At 47.9% G+C, this 17,596-nt stretch overlaps 2 protein-coding genes across 5 annotated transcripts; both read left to right on the top strand.

Moving 5' to 3' along the window:
• Positions 1-2,163: 2,163 nt before the first annotated feature.
• LOC114607986 (uncharacterized) lies at positions 2,164-9,680 on the top strand. Its single transcript, XM_028751720.2, has 2 exons — positions 2,164-3,302; positions 6,283-9,680. Exon 2 carries the CDS (start codon positions 6,326-6,328, stop codon positions 7,082-7,084), a length of 759 nt encoding a protein of 252 aa, XP_028607553.1. The 5' UTR covers positions 2,164-3,302; positions 6,283-6,325; the 3' UTR covers positions 7,085-9,680.
• A 1,089-nt stretch (positions 9,681-10,769) lies between these two features.
• On the top strand, positions 10,770-16,159 carry ZNF784 (zinc finger protein 784). 4 transcript variants are annotated; one of them, XM_077917037.1, is made up of 2 exons: positions 10,770-10,952; positions 13,409-16,159. In XM_077917037.1, the coding sequence occupies exon 2, from the start codon at positions 13,454-13,456 to the stop codon at positions 15,434-15,436; it is 1,983 nt and encodes a 660-aa protein (XP_077773163.1). In that variant the 5' UTR covers positions 10,770-10,952; positions 13,409-13,453; the 3' UTR covers positions 15,437-16,159. The 4 variants fall into 4 exon arrangements, with proteins under 4 accessions (XP_077773163.1, XP_077773162.1, XP_077773165.1 ...); XM_077917036.1 differs by having other exon boundaries at positions 10,771-10,958; XM_077917039.1 differs by lacking the exon at positions 10,770-10,952 and adding an exon at positions 11,015-11,037.
• Positions 16,160-17,596: the final 1,437 nt, after the last annotated feature.

Raw genomic sequence — 17,596 nt, 5'->3', positions numbered from 1 at the left:
AGAAGTCATGTGGCAGAGAAAAGCCTCACCCTAAACATACCACTTTATCATCCACCTACTGTCTTGTCTTTGTGTGGAAGTGTGTTGGGGGAGAGTAGCGGTGTATTTGTTTCACACCATTGTGTTTCCCTCTGCATCTGTGCATTTTTGTCAGGGTGATCAGAAGGGATGTTTGTGTGTAGAATTCACATGAAATTTCTGCAGTGGAACAGTTAGTACAAGCCAACTTTCCCATGAGTGGTGATCCAGATCTGTTGATGTCCTAACCTGATCTACCAATTTGTGATGCACTTATTTTATGAATATAATTTTATTGTTGATTCTAAGCTGTTTGCTGCCATATTTTTTCTTAATGTTGGTCATCTATAAGAAGGATGGAATCAGCCAACATGTCACAAAGTGTGGCAAGATTTTGAGTTCTCTAGAACTCTTCAACAGGGAAGATGTTATACAAAGCAGGGGGTGAGTAAGATGAGACAAAAACCCCAAAAATACAAAAGTTAAGCTGATGATGTAGCCATGAGGTCAGCAGAAATTTGTTGTACTTTGGGTTGTTGTTGTTTTTTAAATTTACTTATTGCATCTATATCCCACTTTTATTTGCTCAAGAAGCTCAGGGTGGCATATATGATACTCTCCCCCCCCCCCAGTTAATCCCTACAACAGCCCTGTGAGGTAGGCTAGGTTGAGAGGTAGTGATTGGCCTAAAGTCACCCAGTGAGCTTCATGGCAGAGTGGGGATTTGAACTGTGATCTCCTAGTCCGACACTCTACGTAGCTGATGAAGAGTTCTGGAGAACTTTGTGACAAGTTGGTTAGTCTCAATCTTTATTGACCAAAATATAGCAAAAAGCAGCAAGCTTTCAAGTATCGCTAAATGTGGATTTTGGATTTTGGTGTGCAATCTCCACCTTGGAATTTAGTCTACAAACTACTGGTAATCTGATTTCTACAACATCCAACTTAATTTCTGTACTTTTCCTTTTCCTAGACCACCCCAATCTCACCTCTGCTTTATGAAATAGTTTGCCTAGTGAAGAACTCAGGAACAGTGCTTGCTAGTATTTCATGACATTTTGGTCAGCTTTAATAAACTTACTGCCCAGCTGTGGATCTCACAGTTTTGTCACAATTGTGATCTGCTCCCTGTCCCTGAAGGGGATGAGATTGGCAGTGTCATGTTCCTTTCTCAGTGGCCACTCCAAAACTGTGGAATGATCTACCAACTGAGCTACATCTTGCCTTAATGTTATACTCATTTAAGAGGACAGTGAAGATGTACCTCTTAAGGACACATGAAGCATAGCTGTCAATGTTTCCCTTTTTTAAAGGGAAATTCCCTTATTCCGAATAGGATTCCTTGCAAGAAAAGGGAAAAGTTGACAGCTACAACATGAAGAGGCCTTCTTCATATGCACCATGAATAAAGAGGCAGTGATGGGAATGGCTTTCTCTGAGGAATGTCATCATTCCCCACCACACCTTCACCATTCTGGGAAAAGCTTCACCTGTTGCATCTATGTAAAATCACTATTCCTCAGCCACTGGGTTTGACATTTCACCAGGGCAGAAAACACCATTGGAGAAAGTGGAGAGTGTGTTTGTGGAGAGGACCTAGATAACACGAAGCAAGTGTACAGGTAGCAGAGGCTTGGGGGATCGAGTGGGCAGAAGCTGAACCCACCACTCCTGGGTTCACTGTGTGGTGGGAGAAGGCAGAGCTGGGGCTAAGCCCGGGTGGTGAAGGACCTGGAGGAGCGCAGGAAAAAACAGGGTTCCAGGTCCTGGGTTCGCTGGACAGGACTGGCTTAACTTCGTGCAGCTCTTTACTCGCGTCTGTTTTCATGAAAGCCCCGCTGAAGTCCGTGGGCTTAACTTCGTCCAGCAAAAGCACGCGAAGGGTTTCAGTCTAAGCAGGGCGTCCTCGGGGAGGAGAGAGGGGCCACAATCTTCTCCCTTCCCGCCCTGCAGAGCTCAGGGATGATGGGAGTTGTAGTCCAACAACATCTGGGGACCCACAGGTTGAGAAAGGCTGCTCTAAAGGCTCGTGTGTAGTCGGGGGGTCCTGCATACAAGATACATAAATCATACGTGTCTTTACATATGCATGCATTAATTGCATCGCTTCCTGCAATGCATCCCAAATGCTGAGCGCAGATTCAGGGGCTGCGCCAAGTTCTGGAGAGGAGGCGGTGGAGGGAAGGGAGGCGAGGCAGGGTCTCCGTGGGTTGCGGAGGCGAGCGCCCTCGCCTGGGGGGCAGGATCCCCCTCGGCTCTCCAGAAGGTGCGCGAGAAGCCACCTCCGCGACCCGCTCCCTCTGTGCGCGAGAGGACGAACGTTGATCTGGGAACCTCTTCGGCGTGAGCCGGTGGGAGAAGCCGCCGCGTTTCCGTCAGGACACTTTTCGCTGCGACACCCACCTCCTCCTCCTCCTCCTCCTCCCCCACCACCTCCAACCTCCCCCCAGGAAGAGCGAGGTAGAAGCCCCCCTCGCTCAGCCCCACCCTGACAGAGACCCTCCCCCCTCCTCAGGGCACCCCGGGGTCTCCCCCCCTCCGTCCTCAGTTTCCCCTTCTCTCCCCTGAGGAGCCTGGGCTGCTGCTGGGCAGCTGCAGGGGGAGGCAGCGGGGCAAGAGGGCACCTGGCTCTGGATGCCCACGGCTTTGCTTTCTGGGGGGAGCGGAGGGGCACCTGGGGAGGCTTACCTCCCTCTTAGCCTAATATCCCTCTCTGCTACCAAGCGGGGCGGCGGGTTGGTGGGTGGAGGCTGCTGTTGCTGCTGTTGCTAAACTGACGTTTGGAGCCGGATGCCAACTCCCCAAAACCTGAAGGCTTGGATCCTTTTACCTTTGCCAGAACGTGCGTGCCTGCTGGATAGGTGCCACCGATCCCATATATCGCTTCCTCTGGATCATTGCTGCCGGGCAACTTTGCTGCTTCTTGGGTTGCTACTTCTAGGTCCGCCTGCCGTGCCTCGGGTGCCAAGGTGGCATTGCTCAATCCCTTCCTCTTTCTTCATGGTAACTTTGGACCTGGGCCACGTTCTGTTGCCGGCTGCGATCCAACATGCGCCCCGGATTGGTGCCGCTAACTGTTTCGCTTGGATCCGTGCCATCCACTGCCAGCTAATACTGCCGCCTTGGATCATAGACTGGAAGACCCCTCTGTTCTCCACCTGGACATTACATTAACTCCAGGATGGAAGCAAAGGGCATGTTCTGGTGCCTGCCTCACCTTGGCATGAGGTTTTGGTGCAGAAATGAGAGTTGAGATTGAGACTGTGGAACGCCACCCAAGCAGGGTAAGTTTGGATCCAGTTCTTCATATGGAGGAAGGGGGCTAACAGAGAGAGAAAGTAACCTGGGTGTCTACCAAGAAAGATCTTTTGGGATTTTGATGCCAGTCCTTAGGCTGGGTGTAAGTCTGCAAGACTAGGAGTTTGGGAAAGCTGTTGCATAACCTAATGACAGGTGGCCTATATTAGCATGTTGGGGATGGAGGCAGCTGATGCCTACAGAAAGTGGAAGTGCTCCAAGTCCCACCCACCCCACCAAAGCTCTCCCACCATATCTTCCCTCAGCTCCACCCACCAGAGCCATTCCCATTTATTCCACCCCAGCTTTGACCATATGAATGACCATGATAGCTAATTTGATCTTCAGTATCAGTATGCCTCTAAACACCCTGCTTTGTAAGCTTCCTAGAAGCATTTGGCAGAATGTTGGACAAAACCAGAAATGGAGGACAGGCAGAGGAGACGTGTGAACCCCAACCCCACCTTTGACCACACATTCACACTGCATCACAAACTGCTTGCAATACTTTGGTATAGCTGAGGTGTAATAATATCAGGACTTTCCCCCCAACAGCCTCAGGTCAGGGATTCTCACAAACTTCTAGGTCAAAACAAAAAAAATTCCTTCCAGTAGCACCTTAAAGACCAACTAAGTTAGTTCTTGGTATGAGCTTTCGTGTGCATGCACACTTCTTCAGATACACACTTCAGATACAGACTATGGCAGACCAACACGGCTACCCATCTGTAACTGAAACTTCTGTAACTGAAACTGAAACTTCTAGGTGTTAGTGAAGAGGTATATAGATACTATAGACCTAGATTCTGGCACTACATTTCCACGTTTTCTAAGTTCTTTCCATTTTTAGTGGTTCCTTCTCCATGTTGTAACCTCTCCTCCCTCCTTGCCTGAGTAGAGGATGAAATCTTATCACATCTTCCTACTGTGGCCTTTTAGACAGCATTTATTTAGATAGATCCCCTGCCATCTAACTCTGCTGTAATGGTTGATGGTATTATATATACCTGCTATAGATGGGCTAGGCAGGGTTTTTTTTCTGTTGAGGGCCACATTCCTTCAGGGGTCATCTTTCAGGGTGGCCAAATGCTAGCAGTAGATGGAGCCAGAATTGATGGGAAGAGCCACAGACATATTTGTTCTGGCTTAACTAATCTGGAATAAACATCACTCTTCTTCTATTTTCACCACTTTTACTTCAAATTAAACTACCACCTCTATACAGGTCTACTCAGAAATAAGCATCACTGGGCTTGATAGGGTTATTCTCAAATAAGTGTACAAATACTTTTTTTAAAGTACTGTACAGTATAACAAACCAATACAGTTAATGTTTTGGAATGCATTTCCTCAAACTGAACACTGAATACTGGCATACTAGAACATTGGATAGAAGTATGCTTTTAATTGCAATTATTTTCAGAATGTTTTAATCTGTTTCTACTTTGTTTTTAGTTTTGAATTGTATATCTGTTTGCCGTCCTGGTCTCATTCGGGAGGAAGGGTGGGATATAAATTCAGGAAGTGATAATGATTATGATGATACAGCCAGAAAAAAATTAAAACCAGTTTATATGTATCATTCAAAATCTTTCCCCTTCTGTTGTTGTTGTTTAGTCGTTTAGTTGTGTCTGACTCTTCCTGACCCCATGGACCAGAGCACGCCAGGCACTCCTTTAAGGGGAGGAGGAAGAGAGAGAGGGAAAGGCAAAAGATGGAAAGAATAAGGAAGAAGCCAACAGGAAGGAGGAACTCAGGGTGGGGGGGATGGAAGTATGAGAGTCCAGAGTTCAGAGGAAGCTGGAAGCCCCATAAAACAATGTTGGGGGCTTTAGATCACTCACCTGTAGCCTACAGCTCAATAAGGTCTGGTTCTTTCCACAGATGGTAAAAAACAAAGGTTGCATTCACATGCTACTTTGTACAGTATGTGTCTTTAAGGGTTTTGCTAGGAAGCTTCCTTGGAACTTAACATGTGTGAAATCTCCAAATCTAGGGAAGGAGCAGCCCAGGCAAGTGTGAAGTCAGTCCCGCAATGTCCAATAGGAACAATACTTAATTAAATGTGTATAGGATTGCAGGGTTAGTAGCTTTATTTGCTGGGGCTGTAAGCTTCATAAACGAACCAGCTAAAATTTTGCAGTCCAGTCCTGTGCTTGTTTGCCAAATTCAAGTAGATTGCAGCCTTAGACCTGCCCGGGAGTAAGTCCCATCAAACAAAGTCTTGTTTCCATGTAAGCATGTGTGGCATTGGGCTGTTGATTGAGTAATCAGTAGACACCAAAGTTGTTGGGTAGTCTTGTACAGTAAGGACGCAGTGACTTATTATGTGTAGGTATTGTGGTTCTGATACTGGTGTACCAAGCATTAATAAGAAAACATTCAAAATGCCTCTTATTCTAAACAATGAGTGGCAGCTGTTATTTATTATGCTGCTAGCTATATTTGGCTTCTCTAAAGAGCTATATTAGTCTCTCTAAAAAGCATCTATATTGAGAGTTGGCTATATGATATTTATTAACGGAATTGTTTCTTTTAAAAAAAGACAAGTGGGTGACAAATCAATTGCAGTACAGCTCTTTTAATTGGCTGGCAGCTAGGGCTGGGCGATACATCAATGTATCATCTAAAACCTGTTGAGGTTCATATCATGATAACCGTTTCATAATTTTTGATCTGGCAGTATATCACGAGTCCTCTGTGTGTGTTATGCAAAAATCACGATGCGGGAAAAACTGTGATGCCAGTGCCAGCTAATGCCTCTACATAGCTCCATCCTTATTTCAGACATTGTGATATATCAGTATGTTTTGCTATGTTCAGCTGGTGATATATCACAATGTCGAAAACCAGATATCGCCTAGCCCTACTGGCACCCCTACATAATTGCAGCTCTAAAAGTTGTGTGACCCATATGATTCCCCCCTCACACTTTTCCCAATTAATGTGCTTTCTTTCTTATTGCAGACTTGGCATTCCAACCCAAGGGAATACACATAAGGAGATACTTATGGAGCTGCAGAGACATTCCAAGTCTATAGGAGACCCCCAAAGACCACCAGAAACCTTGGAACCCCTCAGTCCACAAGAGCCTGCAAGCCATGTGGGACAACCCATCAAGCTGGATCTGGGGGGTGAGGGAGGGGGTGTCCAAACATCGCCTCCTAAACTCTCTCGCCCGCCATTGCCTTCTCCTGGTAGCGCCCTCCTTCAGGGATTGAATGGGCTGCCAGGAGCAGGGAGGCGGGCACTTGTTCCCGGAGGGACAGGAGGCACAGAACAAGGGGAACCCTCCCGATTGGGGCGCTACTTGCTGATTGACAGCCAGGGGCTGCCATACACAGTGCTGGTGGAAGAGGGGGTGGGAGCGGCAGGGGACCCGGAAGGGGGCGGGAGCGGAGGGTCCTTGCGCAAGGTGTACAGCTGCCCCGTGTGCTCGCGGACATTTGAGTACCTGTCTTACCTGCAGCGCCACAGCATCACCCACTCGGAGAGCAAGCCCCACGTCTGCCGGGCGTGCGGCAAGGCCTTCAAGCGCACGTCCCACTTGGAGCGCCACAAGTACACCCACTCGGGCCGGAAGCCCCACCAGTGCCCCATCTGCCAGCGCAGCTTCCGTGACTCGGGGGAGCTCTCGCACCACCAGCGGGTGCACACGGGGGAGCGGCCCTACCAGTGCGAGGCCTGCCACATGCGCTTTGGGGAGCGCAATACCCTCCAGAGGCACATCCGCCGGAAGCACCGCCTGCAGCTCCTCCCGACGCCGTAAAGGCCGGCCTTTTTGAGACTGAAGTTGTGCCACGAAAGGATCGGCCTGAGAACCTCGCTGCCCACCCAGGCCTTAGACATCTACCACCTGGGCGCAGCTAGCACCCACCCATGCGACAGCAACACTGGCCTGCAAATGCCTCCCCGTGTCTTTAAGTACCTGATACTTCTCCATTTGCTGGCCCAATGACTAGCTGTTGCGTGGGGGAAATGGGAATGGAGAACCTCGCCCACCTATGCCACAAACTATCCGGCATGCAATAGCCAGCTTGCAAAATCCCAGCTTAGGTCCCTCCTGCCTTCTCAGGCCGCAAGGACTTGGTATGGACACACTGGCCTATCTACCGCCTTTTGTAGAACCTTGTCTATCCCATCTGTCTGTGCTCCTCGCAACCTGGCAGGGGGATTCTTTGCCTCCTGCTTTGTCCCCCCCCCGAGTTTCCACTACCCCCGTAGGTCACTCACATCCAGCATGGATTCAGGGGCCGAGCTCTGCAACACAGAGCATTGCCTGCTAGCATCTGTTTCTGCCACAGTGTCGTAGGGAGAAGTTCTTGTGACATATTGGGGATATGTGGAGGGAGGAATCTAGCAGACCCTGCCTAGAACCTGCATTATGGCGCAGACACTCCCCTCTGTGTATGCCTGGAGGGTATGCTATCATGCAGAATGGCAATGCATGCCTGTTAAAAACCTCCTCATCGGCAGACTTGGCTTTCGAATCTACTAGGGGCTAGCCCTCTCATGTATGCATTGTGACCCACAGACACATTATGGAGACCTCAGCCTGTCAGGAAAACTAGTGCATGCCTATTTTAGGAAGATCTGCTTTGCTTTCATGCAGAATTTGGTTCCAGATTAAGAGCAGGTGGTGGGCAGCCATGAAGAGAACTCTCCTAACTCTACAATAGCAATGCGGGCTTCCAGTTGAATTTAGCGAGAGGTTCAAATTGAATATGGCCAATTTTGGTTCTTTATTTTGAATCCCCTGCAAGCGTCTCCTAGAGCTGCATGGCTACTTGGTGTACAATGGAGGCTGTGGCCTTGAATCCTGACATTCCGCCTCAAGAACGCCTGGGCCTAAATTTCTCCCCCTCCTTCCCTTACAATAAAGAGCCTATTGAAGGAGTGTAAGCAAGAGGCTAGAGAAGGCTGGGTGGAATATCAGCTGAATTCCATGTGCAGGAAGAAAGTCACTTTTCTTTGAGGCAGTGCCCAAATTACAGGGGAGCCAGAGAGGGCCTGGCACCCTTTACCTGTTGCAGCAGCCCCCTTGGCTACTGCTTTTTGAAGGCTACAGGGGACCACAATTTGGCTAAAATTAGAAGGATTGGGGGGGGTTGCATTTCCTTAAGGCTCCTCCTAACCTGCTCTTCCATCTATAAAGCACTGCTTTAATGAATTCTGGCTCTGCATTATTATTATTATTTTAAAAATCTAGATGGGGAGTATGGGTATTGAAGGATGGAATATAGGATATTCCCCAACTTGCCAGCCTTAACAGTCTCTTATTTCCAAACCCTCCAGATTTTTCCAGGGAAACAGAGTTGGTGATTCTACATTCCTTCCAGCGGCTGCTGCTGCTGCTACTGGTAGTCCAGCCTCCAGATCAGATCCATGTGTGGACCCATCAACTCTGGTCAGGCCTTGTTTTCTTCTGCTCCCTAATTAGAACCATTTCAACCAGCTTCCCAAAGAGTTTCAGGCCACGGTCTATATATTTACGGGGTGGGTGGGTTTCAACCCCAGAGATGCAGCAACAGAACATGTTGGTCTTCATCCCAGGCTTACTGCCTGTGGGATGTATGTGATAAGACTGCTGTGGTTTCCTACAATAATTAACAAACATAGAATCTCTGTTTCCTCGACAGGGAGAAACAATCAGGAGACATCGATATACAGGCATGTGTTCCAAGGTATCGGCTAGCCTGGTACCTCCAAAGCTTGCCAGGGAGATTCCTGGATCATGTTTCCTCTGCTTCATATTTAGTGTGGAATTTTTAAACTGTGTGTGTCTTCCTTTTTTTTTTTAATTAAAAACAATCCTCTGGGGTTTTGGTTCATCTTTGTGTGCTAAACAAATAAAGTTCTGCTGTGTTACTTCCATTTCGTTGAGAGGATGTAGATCCGTTGGCAAGAATTTAGCCCTTTGCTGGGTTTGAGAAGAGTGCCTTTCAGCTGTGTAACTTCTAGACATTTGCAAAAGGTCTTTTCTCAAGATGTGGAGAATCACTTGATTTCCTTGAACATAGAAAGGGGGGTGGGTGCTATAAGCTCAGGGGTAGAGCAGCTGCTCTCCATTGCAGATGGTCCTAGGTTCAATCCCTGACCTCCAGGTAGGTCTTAGAGAAACTCCACTCTGAAACCATGGATTGCCGCTGCCTGGCATTGTGGAGCGGACAAAACAGATGGCTCAGTGGTCTGTCTCGGCTTTCTCTAAAGAGGTTTTGTTGAAGTGTGGGGTGCACACTGAATGTAGCATCCTTTTATGAACTCTTTTTTTTTTACAAAAACCAAATATGCGTCAAGAATCTGCCAGCTGAGTACTCAAAATATGTAAATCAATAAAATGTAAGTATATCACTTGTTTTGCATAAGCTTTCTCAGCTACATGCTTTATTATGAACCCAACATTTGCATTTCCAGAGAATTTGGAATGCTTATTATTTTAGTTTTAAAAGCTGGGTATGTTAACCTACCAGGATAAAGCGGTACAGGAACATGAGCACAGAGGTCATAGAGTAAATGCTTGTTTTCCCAGCTTGACCCATACATTGGCCAAGCAGTCCAGAACCTTGCTTTAGGGGAAGGGATGTGGAATGAAAGCAGGCGCGCTTGGAAATGCAAATTCTCCTTTGAAAAACTGCATACAGAATTGTTCAAAGCAAACTGACATCAGTGCAGAATATGTTTTAGGGTGTACATACTGGTTCGATGACATCCTGCTCCCCAGTCTAGAGAGAAAAGATAAAAGTTGTTACAGCTGAGATGCTGGTATGATAGTATATGTTAAAAATAGATTTTTAAACCTGCTTTTTCATGAGGAAGTTGTATGGAATTGTGTGTGATGTGGGGGAAGTGGACAGAGAGGAAAAACCTCTCTCTCAGGGCCATCCTGAGAAGGTTAGAAGATTCCAGAAAGGCACACGTGCCTGGTTGAACTGTGGAGTTTGCTGCCACAGTATGAAGTGCTAGCCACCAACCCAGACAGACAAATTCGTGGAGGATGAAACTACAGATAGCTACTAATCACAATGGCTGTGTTCTGCCACCCAGTTGGAGGCAGTGTGTCTCTGAATACCAATCACAAAAGGGGAGAGGGCTGTTATGCCTTGCTTGTGGTCTCCCCATTGGCATCTGCTTCACTGAAAGAACAGGATGGGTGTGTGTGTTCTTATGCTCTCGTGAGAATAAAGATGCAGACGCGATTTTTAACTGCAACAGGAGCATTTGGAATCGCAAAAAGTGCTTTGCAGCACAGACCCTTTTCTAATTCATCCTGGTTTATTACACCGCGGATACAGCGTATTTGAACTAAGCTAAATCACAGAACCAGCCTCTGATTCTCCCTACTTTGCAAGCGGGGCGGCTGTGTCTTTAAACGAGGGGAAGGAGGTGGGGGGGGGGGGAGAGTGTTCATGTATTGCTTGTATTTCTGACTGCAGACAAAAAGCCAGGGCCATCTCCCAGCTCCCTTTAATTTCCTTTTTGGTTGCACTTAAAGGGGAGGTGCGCATTCGGGATGGGGAGGAGGGAAAAGGGGGAGGGGAGTTTTCCCAACTGTTTCTTCCCCCTGAAGGAGGCGGAAAGTTGCACAGGGACGGCGGCGCCGCTGCAGAATCTCCCCGGTACCAGCCTGGATGGAGCAGGTACAGGTGAGGGAGTCCTTTGTGGAGCAGGAGGAGGGGATGCCAGCGGCCAGGAGCGGCTGCCGGGTGCAATGCCCGAGGATGAGTAGGGGACTCGCGTGCCAATGGGGGGGGCAGGCGGGGGGGAGAGGGAGGGACAAAGGGACCCCGAAGTCAACCCAGAGGCGCGGGGCGGAGGGCTTGCAGCACGAGCACCGTCGATGGCGCTCCCCGCGGCCCCCTGCAGCCTGGCCAGCGGCGGGTCCCCTGCCCTCCACCTTTGGCCACGCTCGCCCAGCTCCGGGCTATTGTTCTCTCCGCCAAGAAGCCGGACTCGTTCAGGGAGGAGGACGAGCGGGATCTGATCGGAGATCGCAGCTGGGGGCCGGGGGGGGGGGGAGAGATCTAAACGGGGTTGGGACGCTTTTGGCTGGCAGCCAGGATGCCCTGGAGGGAGAGGGCCGGTGAAATCTGGAGGGCAGGCGGCTGGGTGCCAGGCTTGGAGGGAGTGGGGCGGGTTAAGAGCCCCGGAGGGGAACTCGGGAGCCGGGACGCTGGGCTGGGCTCTCTGATTGGTTCAGAGGCTCCAGCGAAAGGGGCCTAGGAGCTAAGAAAGCAAGATTTGGGGCAGGTGTGTGGGGGGGTGCTAGGGTCAAGGATGGCATTTTCTGGGCCAGGCCGAAAGCTCATCCATCCGGAGGGGCTGGGTAAAGATGATGGTGGCCCTCCCGTTTCTTGTTTACCTCCCACCCCCCACCCGCACCTCTGATTTAGAGGTAAACAGCCTTTTCACATGGAGTTTCCCTGCAGTGATCTGGGAAGGGAGCGGCAGACTTGGAGTTGGGATGCTTCGGATGAGCATTGAAAACAGTGAAGTCCAGCCAGTCAGCTTGGTGGTCAGGATGCCTGGGTTCCTTGGGCGAGGATTTAAACCAGGGAAAGATTTGGGTTAGAACTAAGAAATGAACAAGTTATCTGGGAAGTTCAGGACACACAGGCTGTCGAGGGGACTTCTGCATCCTTGGGTGTAGAGCAGGGGTAGGCAGCCTAAGGCCCATGGGCTGGATGCGGCCCAATCACCTTCTCAATCCGGCCCACAGATGGCGTGTTTTTGCATGGGTAGAATGTGCCCTTTTATTAAAAATGCATCTCTGGGTTATTTGTGGGGCATAGGAATTCGTTCGGTCCCCCCCCCCCCACATGGTCTGAGGGACCCTACGACTGAAAAAGGTTGCTGACCCCTGGTGAGGTCTGATTTAAGCTGGGGATACCAGACATGCTTGTTTATTCATTTAAAGTATTTGTACCCAACTCAGGCACATGAAAACACATTGTAAAGGCTTCGTAGTAAGTTCTGCTTTTAGCTGAAATTCAATGAGAACTATGCTAGAGAATGCTGGGAGATGATTAATACAGAATTAAAAAAGATCCTTAAGATCACATTTCCCAAAAGACCTGAGGCCTTTCTATTAGGATGTCCTGAAAAAGGCACTCGATCTCTTTTTAAACGCAACCACCGCAGCTAAAGTGGTATATGTGAAGAAATGGAAAGAAAAAAAGATTCACACGAAAGAAATATGGTAGAATAAATTGATAGAATACACAGAATTAGTAACTATGACCGCGAAACTAAGAAATAAGGATGAGTTACGGATAAGAGATGAGTGGAAGTGTTTTGAAAAGTATCTCAGAGGGTATAATAGTCAGTTTAACCTACAAGTAGGAATGAACATAAGAGCAGCAGATAACATTAAATAAGGGAAGATTTGTGACAAAAATGGGTGGAATAATAGATTATGCAGCCGACAAAATACTACCTAGAATGCCATGGAGAGTTAGACTGGGAAGTCCAAGGATAAAAAATAATGATGAATATTTTATGGTGTATATATAAGTTGTAAAAATGCATAAACAAAGAGAAAGAAAGAAAGATTCAATGGGCTCACACAAGAGTGAACCTTTCTGTGGCCACATGGAGTCTGGGGAATTGTCTGCCCAAGGAGACCCTTCTGGTGTTTCCTTTGATAATTTTTTGCCATTGCTTTAAAACAGATCAATTCCACCTGACATTTGTTTAATTGGAGGATTTTTATTTCCTTAAATATTTTAACTGCTGCTGACTTGTTTTCATATTGTTCTCAACTGACCAGCTTAACTTGGTTACATTGATGTTGCTTTTATATTTTGCTTTTAGCCTCGTTGGGCATTCTTAGATAGAAAGGCTGAGTAGAAATTTACTTAAATGAAAGCGGCATGTGGGCTTGGGTTATGGAAGGGAGGTGAATTACATTCGCAGCCCCCCCATTCCCTGATTCCTTCAGGATTTAGCCGAATCATCTCCTTCCTCTTCAGCCTTCTAAAAGCCATAGGTAAGGAAACCAGGCCTCTACTGCTCCCTGTGTAATTCAAGCTCTGGCTATTTGATCTGCCCACCCTACCTGCTCTGTTTACATCTCTGCCTTTCCTGCTATTTCCAGGGGAAGATGCTGTGAAGCAGGCATTCTGCTGGTGTGGACTCGCCGATGGAAATCCAGCTGGTTAGAGTGAAAGAAGAGGCAACTCCAGGATTGCCCCCCGTCTGCCCGCTGTGCCAGGAGGAGCTGCCGAGTCTTACTGGGCCCAAAGGGCAGGCTCCACAATGCCAGGGCTGCAAAAGCCTCTTGGTCGAGCCCCGGGGATGGTTGCCTGGCAACCAAGAGGCCCTGTCCTTCCTTGCCGAGAGGCCTTACAGCTGCTCCTTCTGCCCCAAGCGCTTCAAGAGGGCCTCAGACCGACGCGACCATGAGCGGGTACATACAGGCGAAAGGCCTTATGGCTGTGGCATCTGTGGCAAGCGTTTTACTCAGAGCTCAGTGCTCTCTGGCCACATGCGCATTCATACTGGCGAGCGGCCCTTCCGCTGCGGCGTCTGCTTTAAGTCGTTCAACAATGGCTCCAACTTCCGCAAGCACCAGCGCATCCACGGACAACCGTTTGGCTACGGCGACAAGGCAGGCGACGGGAAGGACTGTGCCTTCCTACCTGAGAAGAAATTGAGCCAGCTGGTGGAAAGACAAGGTGGCTACAGTATAAGCCCTGGCCTGCCACCCAGACAAAATGGCTGCCAGGTCGTCAAAGAACTGAGGGAAGGCGAGAACAAGAGAGGCCGTGACCCAAACAGCCCTTATGTGAATGGCTTTAACCAGGATAGCAGCCTGAGGCAACCTGGTGGTGATGTGGACCATTTCAAGCAAAGTAGACTAAGGGGAGATAATGCTAGTTGTGGCCCTAACCGTGAACTGAGGCAAAGTGGCCATTTTAAGGATCTAAGGCAGGCAAGTGATAGCAAAAGTGGACTGGGGGGAAATGGTGGCACCGGCCAGGGACCGATGCAAAATGGCCACAGTTTCAGACGCCAAAAGTACGTTGGTGGTGAAAATCCCACTACAGGCCTGAGGCAAAATAGAGCAGAGGGAAGCCACACTCAGGGAGAGCAGAAGCATCATGTCGGCAGCCACAATGGCAAACTACTGTTAGACGACGGCATTTGTGGGAAAGGCCTTTTGGAAGCTGGTAGCCACAAGCTGAGTCAAGAGAGTGGAGTTGTGGGCTGTTTAGTAAGGAGAACAAATGAAGACTACCTCAAGGGCCCAAAGCATAGTAGTGGGGAGAGCATTGGTGCCCACATAAAGCAGAATGGCAGAGGGGAATGCCCTGTCAGCGCACTGAATCCAAGCAGGCGCCTCAGTACCTCAGTGTCAAGACAAAATGGCCACCCTGGAATCGCTGCCCATGACCTCAGACAAAATGGTGCTGGCCACTTCAGATTGCTGAGGCAAGATGGCAGCAGCAACAAGCAGAAAGAGGTGGCATTTCAAGCGTGTGCCCCGGGGAAGATTAATGCTCTCACAGCAAAAGTGTCTGTCTGGTCCTGTCCTGATTGGGAAGAGACCGATTTGGAGACAAGAAGCGAAAGGGGGGAATTTGAAGGATGCTCTCCCTTGGACATGCCTGCTGGTGTATCTCCCTGGGAACTGGAGAGCCCTGAGCCATGTTCTCTGCCTTACGATATTTCCACATCTCCTGGTCATGGCTCCTTACAAGAGGAGTTTGGAAGCACCGCTCAGCACTGGGAAGAGAGGGGCTCTGCACCTTGCTTTCCTTTCCAAGATCCCGAGCCTTATGATCAGCCCTCTCAGTCAGCATTCGATTCCAAGCCTTTCCTCTGCTTTGCATGCCCCAAGCAGTTCCGTCGTGCCACAGATCTGAAGGAGCACCTGCGGGTGCACACGGGCGAACGGCCCTTTGGGTGTGCTGTCTGTGGCAAGAGGTTCACGCAGAGCTCAGCCCTGGCCACTCACCGGAGACTGCACACTGGGGAGAAGCCCTTTGAATGTGCCGTGTGCTGCCGGCGCTTCAATAACTCTTCCAATTTTGCCAAGCATCGCCGGCTTCATGGGCAGGAGGGTGCTGGGCCTGGTGGTAAAGTGGTGGCGAAAGACCAATGGAGTGCCAAGTCACAGTGACTCTTGAGGAGGAAGTTCTCCATGGGGAGATGGCACACTGTAGCTGTTGGCAGAGCTGCGCGTACTTCTGCACCATTGCAACAGTAGATGCTGATTTCAGCGTCTTTGAGAATCTCATTTTTAACTTTGTAGAAAACAGCAAGCTTCTAGCCCACGCTTCCTCAGCCTCAGCCCTTCAGATGTTTTTGGCTTACAACTCCCATGATCCTTAGCTAGCAGGCCCAGTGGTCAGGGATGATGGGAACTGTAGTCTCAAAACATCTGGAGGGCTGAGGTTGAGGAAGCCTGTTCTAGACCCACAGGTGTGTTTTGGATAGAATGCCAAACGATGGTTATGTTTCATGAGCAAGCCTTGGGTGTGAGTTACTTACCCCCTCTTCTTGATCTTTCTGGTTCTTGCAGATTTCCTGCAAACTAGACCTAGAGATTATAATCAAACCATGGTTTCTAATTCTGGCTTGCAAGTAAAATATGGTTGATTTAATCAAAGATAACAAAGTACAGGAGGAAATTGGAGCAAGGGAAGGGGAAGGGAGCAGTCAGTAGTGCAGTTACTCAGGAAAGGGTATTTTATGCAGCAACGCTCTATGTGGAACTCTCCCCCATGGGATATTTGTTTGGTCCCTACAGGAGAAATCTTTTAACATAAATTTAAAACACTTTTATTTACCCAGGCTTTGGGGTCAAACTTGAGTTTTGCAATTCTCAAGGTAGTATGCTGCTGTTGCCAACAATATTTGTTTCACTTGTAGCTTTAGGCCACCCTGTGCTCCTATTGGAAGGGTGAGGTACAACAATGATGTATTAATAAGTCTAAAGGCTCGATTATGTAACGTGTGGTTTGGCATTCCATCTAAATGTAGCCATAGGCTTGAGGGCTAGGATCTTGCAGCTCTTTTTGTTTGTTTGTTTGCAATTACCTGTGAACCAAATCTTACTACTTTTCTTGGTTTGGGCATTACATCTGAACCAAACTAATGAAGAGAGAGGCCTAAAGTGCATGGCTAACGGTCGGTAACATTTCTGAAATTGGGGCAAGGAGTAGCTGAGCACTTCTAGAAACCAGTGCCTTGTACAGGTGTCTGCCCCTTCCCACTGCTAGCAGAAGAAAAATGGTGTTATATGAAATAAGCAAGTTATCATTTACTTCATTTGTGTAACTACACAATTGCTAGAGTGCAGATGGTTTGGGCTGTAATCCTATATCAGTTTTCTTGGAAGAAAGCCCAATGAACTCATTAGACTTACTTCTGAGTAGACATAGGATTGTACTAATAGATACCAACACTAGGTATACTGATGCAGTATTGGGTTGTTGCTTTTTTAAAAAAGCAGATGCATGGTCCTGCTCATAGCAATCATAACCCACAATTTATAATGTGTGTTTTTACCCTCAGGAGGGCAAATCTGAAATGATTTTTTAAAATGCATTTGAAAAGAGCTATAAGTAAATAAAGAGGATGAAAATCAAGATTTGTTCATGTTACAACAAGTTGGGGAAAAGGTCTTTAGAAGAAAGGTCCCCCAGTCTTGTAAAAGTTGTAAGCAGAAATCCAAAGGTAGAAATAAAATCTTCTGAAAAGTTGTAGACACGTTTAAAACCAAATTATTCTTGACATTTTGCTCTGCAAGCACTAGCCAGTTAAAAAATATTTTGTTATAACATAGTTGAATTTGCAAATAACCCCAATGGAAAAATTTAGGTAGAAAAATTTGTTGAACCAACCTCTCAGGCTACTTGCCGTTACCAAAGATAGTTCCATTCCAAATATTATCAGTTTAGACCCCTCAGTCACACATCAAACACTTTATGAAAACTCTTTTGTTTTTTAGCTTTTCCCCAAGACTAGGCATTCTCAGTTCTGCATTTCTCATTGCAGATCTTGCAGTGTAAACATTTGAAGTTTACGTGGTCTCCTCCCAGGGGTGGGTTTTGACAGCCATTTCCTATATGCAGCACTTTTGCTTCATTGTCTGAGCTGGGTGCATTGTACCAATCTCGCAAGAGAAAAAAAATCCATGTTGAAAGTATTACTTGCCTCCAGTTTAAATTGTCAATGTTCTTCATAGTGCTTAGGCTCCATTTGTGATAGCAGATATATTTTAAGTATCTCCTTCAAAATGGAGCATCACAGAAATGTCTATCACACAAGATCATGT

This window comes from Podarcis muralis, chromosome 13 (assembly GCF_964188315.1).
Source record: "Podarcis muralis chromosome 13, rPodMur119.hap1.1, whole genome shotgun sequence".
Taxonomy (NCBI): Eukaryota; Metazoa; Chordata; class Lepidosauria; order Squamata; family Lacertidae; genus Podarcis; species Podarcis muralis.
The sequence above is the reverse complement of the archived record's forward strand: the minus strand, read 5'-3'. Positions and strand labels throughout refer to the sequence as shown.

Excerpts from the sequence above, each read along its gene's own strand:
- LOC114607986 (XM_028751720.2), top strand. The coding sequence starts at position 6,326 with ATGGAGCTGCAGAGACATTCCAAGTCTATAGGAGACCCCCAAAGACCA.
- ZNF784 (XM_077917037.1), top strand. The coding sequence starts at position 13,454 with ATGGAAATCCAGCTGGTTAGAGTGAAAGAAGAGGCAACTCCAGGATTG.